Source organism: Cydia strobilella, chromosome 12 (assembly GCF_947568885.1).
Source record: "Cydia strobilella chromosome 12, ilCydStro3.1, whole genome shotgun sequence".
Classification (NCBI taxonomy): domain Eukaryota; kingdom Metazoa; phylum Arthropoda; class Insecta; order Lepidoptera; family Tortricidae; genus Cydia; species Cydia strobilella.
In genome coordinates this window covers 17,720,475-17,724,763 of record NC_086052.1, presented here as the reverse complement: position 1 = coordinate 17,724,763, position 4,289 = coordinate 17,720,475, and the positions used below count along the sequence as shown (strand labels likewise).

At 37.1% G+C, this 4,289-nt stretch overlaps 1 protein-coding gene across 2 annotated transcripts in view; it reads right to left on the bottom strand.

The window, feature by feature from the left end:
- Positions 1-774: 774 nt before the first annotated feature.
- LOC134746311 (ras-related protein Ral-a) overlaps positions 775-4,289 on the bottom strand; it is a 46,491-nt gene continuing 42,976 nt past the window's right edge. For both annotated transcript variants that reach the window (XM_063680706.1, XM_063680704.1), the window contains exon 6: positions 775-1,158. In XM_063680706.1, the coding sequence (XP_063536776.1) occupies positions 1,039-1,158 (120 nt within the window). In that variant the 3' untranslated portion in view covers positions 775-1,038. The remainder of the gene's footprint in view (positions 1,159-4,289) is intronic.

Below are 4,289 nucleotides of genomic sequence, written 5' to 3'. Positions count from 1 at the left end.
TTAAATGCATAGTGATGTATGTATGTACACAACAAAAAACATATAATTTTATGCATAATTAGGTAAACTCTATTTGGTCCTGTATAATTATTTTGATCGTAAATTAATACACTTTCCTTCGTTTTATTGAAATTTGCGCAGTATTTAAGTTTAAAAAAATTACATTTCTTTTAACACGAAATGGCGGAAAATTAGGAAAATTTAATGATTTTTAATATGTAATTTAGGCGGTTTTTTCGGGGTTTGTAATTATTTATATTTAAAATCTTTATTATAGGTATATTACAAATAGTATAAATTTCTAATGGTAGTAAGATTTTTTATATCTTTTACCAATAATTGTATAAATTTACATAAATTATTATTTACCCTATGTAAATTCTAATACTGGTTAAGCAGTGAAAATCGATGTTTTAATTTATATTTTTATTTTTCCTAGAATCAGTAAACAATTATGTAAGACATATATTAATTTCAGGCAAAAAGAAAAAATCATGCATTTAAGGGTTAAATTGTAAATAAGATCACTGTTATAATATATAAATAAATAAGTAAGAAAAGACGTAAATACATAAGTGTTTTAAATATGTCAATTATTTGTACATTATTTTATAAAGGAAGAAATAAATCATACGACAATGTTCATTAATAGTTTTATTAATTAATATATTTACACTTCTTATATAAAATTGCTCTAACATTCTTGCCAATGACTGATTTATCAAATAATTATGTAAAATATAAAGTACAAAACAAATAATCGCGGGAACTGACATATTTATTACTAATAATGATTAGTCTTAAAAAATGTATTCAATGTCCACAGAAAAGACGGTTCCCTGAACGTTTTTGATCCTACAGAATATGTAGTGCATAATTGCTTGCCATCGTATTTTCTCGGAAACGTTCGTATTTGTCATGCTACTTCAGTCAACCTCAGTACTTTTTGTACCGAGACTGACTGAAATAGCAAGACCAAATCGCTGCCGAGTTAGCTTGGTCTGACTATCGTACCGGACTGGAGATATTTCGTGGGATTCAGCAGATGACACAACACTGTTTATGACAGGCGCAATTCCTCCTGGTGTTTGGCTGCGGAGGCTCTTCCTCGATCCCCGCTTTCTGCCGCGACAGGTCCCGAATCAGAGTTAAGAATACCTGTGAGTTAAAGAATGGAGCAAATTCAAACATTTTTTCACCTTAGCAGCTCGAACAAGCCTACTTTCGTCACTCCCTGGACTGGAGTGAGGAAAGTGCGACTTTCGTCACTCCAGGGAGTGAGGAAATTGCTACTTTCCTCACTCCAGGCAATGAAACAAAGTAACTTTTTAATTTAGTGAAGGCTATGAACTGCCACTTCATACTTCGGGGTCTATTACAAATTCGAAATACATTTTAATCTTTAATATGTTCTCACTACTGAGGTGAAAAATTATATGTATGTGTCACACGAGAGCAAAGTTATTTTACATCTCGTGTTTTTGAGTCCCTCGCTACGCTCAAAATTCTAACTTAGAACCACTCGCTCAACTCAACACTCGCAAGAAAAACCAACTTTCCTCTCTTGTTGCACCAATAACTATTGTCTGCGAGGCCGAAATGTTATGAAGAAAACTATGGAATTAATATTTTGCTGAGACTGCGTAGTGCAAAGAACTATGGAAAGAAACTTGATAATTAGTTAAAGAAGAAAATTGATAACTAGAGATAAAGTAGATTTCGCTCTACGGTCCCATAGATTATAGATTGTGATTATTTATTCACTAAATAGTTAGGTAAATATAGGTAAATAAAGTCTACGGGAATAATATTATATTTCCCAAATTGTCTATAATGATGTAGATTGTAGACCATTGACTACACATGTACAAATTTACATTCAAAAACTATAGCTTGAAAAAAGCCAAGGATAGACTAGGGCAGGGGTTCCAAATCCTTTTCAGTCCGCGGCCGCGCCCTTCTATATTGTCTACGGCGGCGCACAGTTTGGGAACCTCTGGACTAGGGACAGTTGTCCCACGACACGTGTCGCCACCGACGTCGGGTGAAGTGCCGCAACGTTGCCGGACTTCGCTAGACATGTCGGGCGACATCATATCAGGGATGTTGCGAATATTCGCATCCGCATCCGCAACCGCGGAACTTCCGCATTATTTTCAACATCCGCATCCACATCCGCATAAAATCGATGTGGAGCTTAATGCGGATGCGGATGTGGAACAGGTAGGTACAGGAACGTTTTAGCGGCGGCGTAAGTGCTAGGTAATTTCGACATTAGCCAATAGGAATCTCGTTTCGTTTTTCTGATTCGTCGATCGAGCACTTTAGCCTATGACGGACAGCGACAAGAAGTGAAAAGTTTGATTTATTTGGACTTAGTGTAATGCGATTGTGGGGCACCTAGCTATATTCTTGTTCTAATTCTAATAGTCTCGTTTTTTTTTTTTAATTACTAAAGTGTAATATTTGACGTTTTTTATGTGCCTAATCTCGACATCCGCATCCGTGGATGTGAGCCTTTAAAAATCCGCATCCGCGGCAACGTCGCGGCACTTCACCCGATGTCGTTGGCGACACGTATCGTGGGACAACTGTCCCTAGTCTATTCCTGTCTTTAAGTTTGAAACATTTAAAAATAATAGATATACCTACATATTTGCTCACATTACACAAGCTCCAGTTCCTCCCGCGTCGTTAAAATCACATGTGCTGCACAACACAAACATATCAAATCAGAACCCCCGAATCACACATATGTTACCACATCAATCGATTGATGGATTTGTCTAGGTAGAAACTATCGATCACCCATAAGCTACCAAGCACGAACCATAAGTGTAAGGCCTGAGTGGACGCTCGAGTTGAGCGTGCAGCGGAGCGGAGTGTGAGGCGTGCATGTTAAACAAATGCAAACGTATGCGAGCGGCCTCCGTGCACGCTGCTCAAACCCCTTGGACGCTCGACGCCACGCTGCACGCCCCGCCCAACGCTCCGCTTTGAGCGTCCACTCAGGCCTTACACTAAGGGTCGGTTGCACCAAACCGTCTGTCACCGTTTTAGCGTTCGCAAAATTTTATTGTATGGAGAGTTTCTTAATTATAATCTTTATTGTCTGTGAGAAATGGGTATGGGTACATTGCACAGTAATTACTAATGTAACAATTTTATGTGGACTCATCAAGACTACGTTTACAGGTGTACAAACAAACATTTCCTATGTACTCTTACATGAATGATGTCAAGCATTAACATTAATACAACCATAAATCATAATCAAAAATCTTACCTAATACATCATGCATCATGTAACAGAATGAAATAATATAAAATCGAAGTCAAACACAATAAAATCCCATTAAATCATTATTTCTTTATTTAAAAATTCACTAATACTATAAAAACATCTCTGTATTATCCAAGCATGTACTTGTGATTTAAATATATTCAAATTATTATTCTTAAAAATGTTATTATTCATAGTTTTCTGCTGCTTGACGTTAATCAGTCTGTTAATTGTGGTTGGTGCAACTGGCCCTAAGGGTGTCATAATCAGTCTGTTAATTGTGGTTGGTGCAACTGGCCCTAAGGGTGTCAGCTAGCGTGGGCGGCGGCACGGAGCGGGCGCACGCGCGCGGGTGCCATTGTAGGTAAAATCCGTCGCACGCGTCCGTGCCAGTTAGCGTTGCTTATACTATTTTTCGTTGACCCGCTCCTTGTAACCGCGCCAGCTAGCACAATTTCCAATTATTATACTAGACAATCACTATCACAAAGGCAGGGGGCAAAGTGCCCCTTGGTTTTAGATTAGGTAATGTATGATTTCAGTAAGAGGTTTGATATTTATTTATACTTAATGTACTAAAGGCGATCTTAATGCCATGAAGCATTCTTTTCCTGTCGACTTTAGGTCAAAGCTCTAATAATATAGTTAAAAAAAATTGCTAATATAAATTAATTAAATTAAAACAGTAAAGCGCCATTTGCTACCCCACTACCCCAGGGTTAACCGGTTAAATCTGGAGTTACCGTGATTACCAGTACAATTTGACATTGGGTTAACGGTTTTACCGGTTAACCCCGGGTTAGTGGGATGGTGCAAGTGGCGCTAAATGGATTAGAATTACTTTATTTTTGAGATGCATTTGTATGTTTGAAAATTTTAACGTCGTGAGACCCAGAAGCAATTGTTTAGTTTATGAATTTAGAACCTATTTTTGAATAAAGTGAAACAAATTAATTTAGAAAACAACTTTAGAATATCTACATAATTATCACGCAGATATGCAATT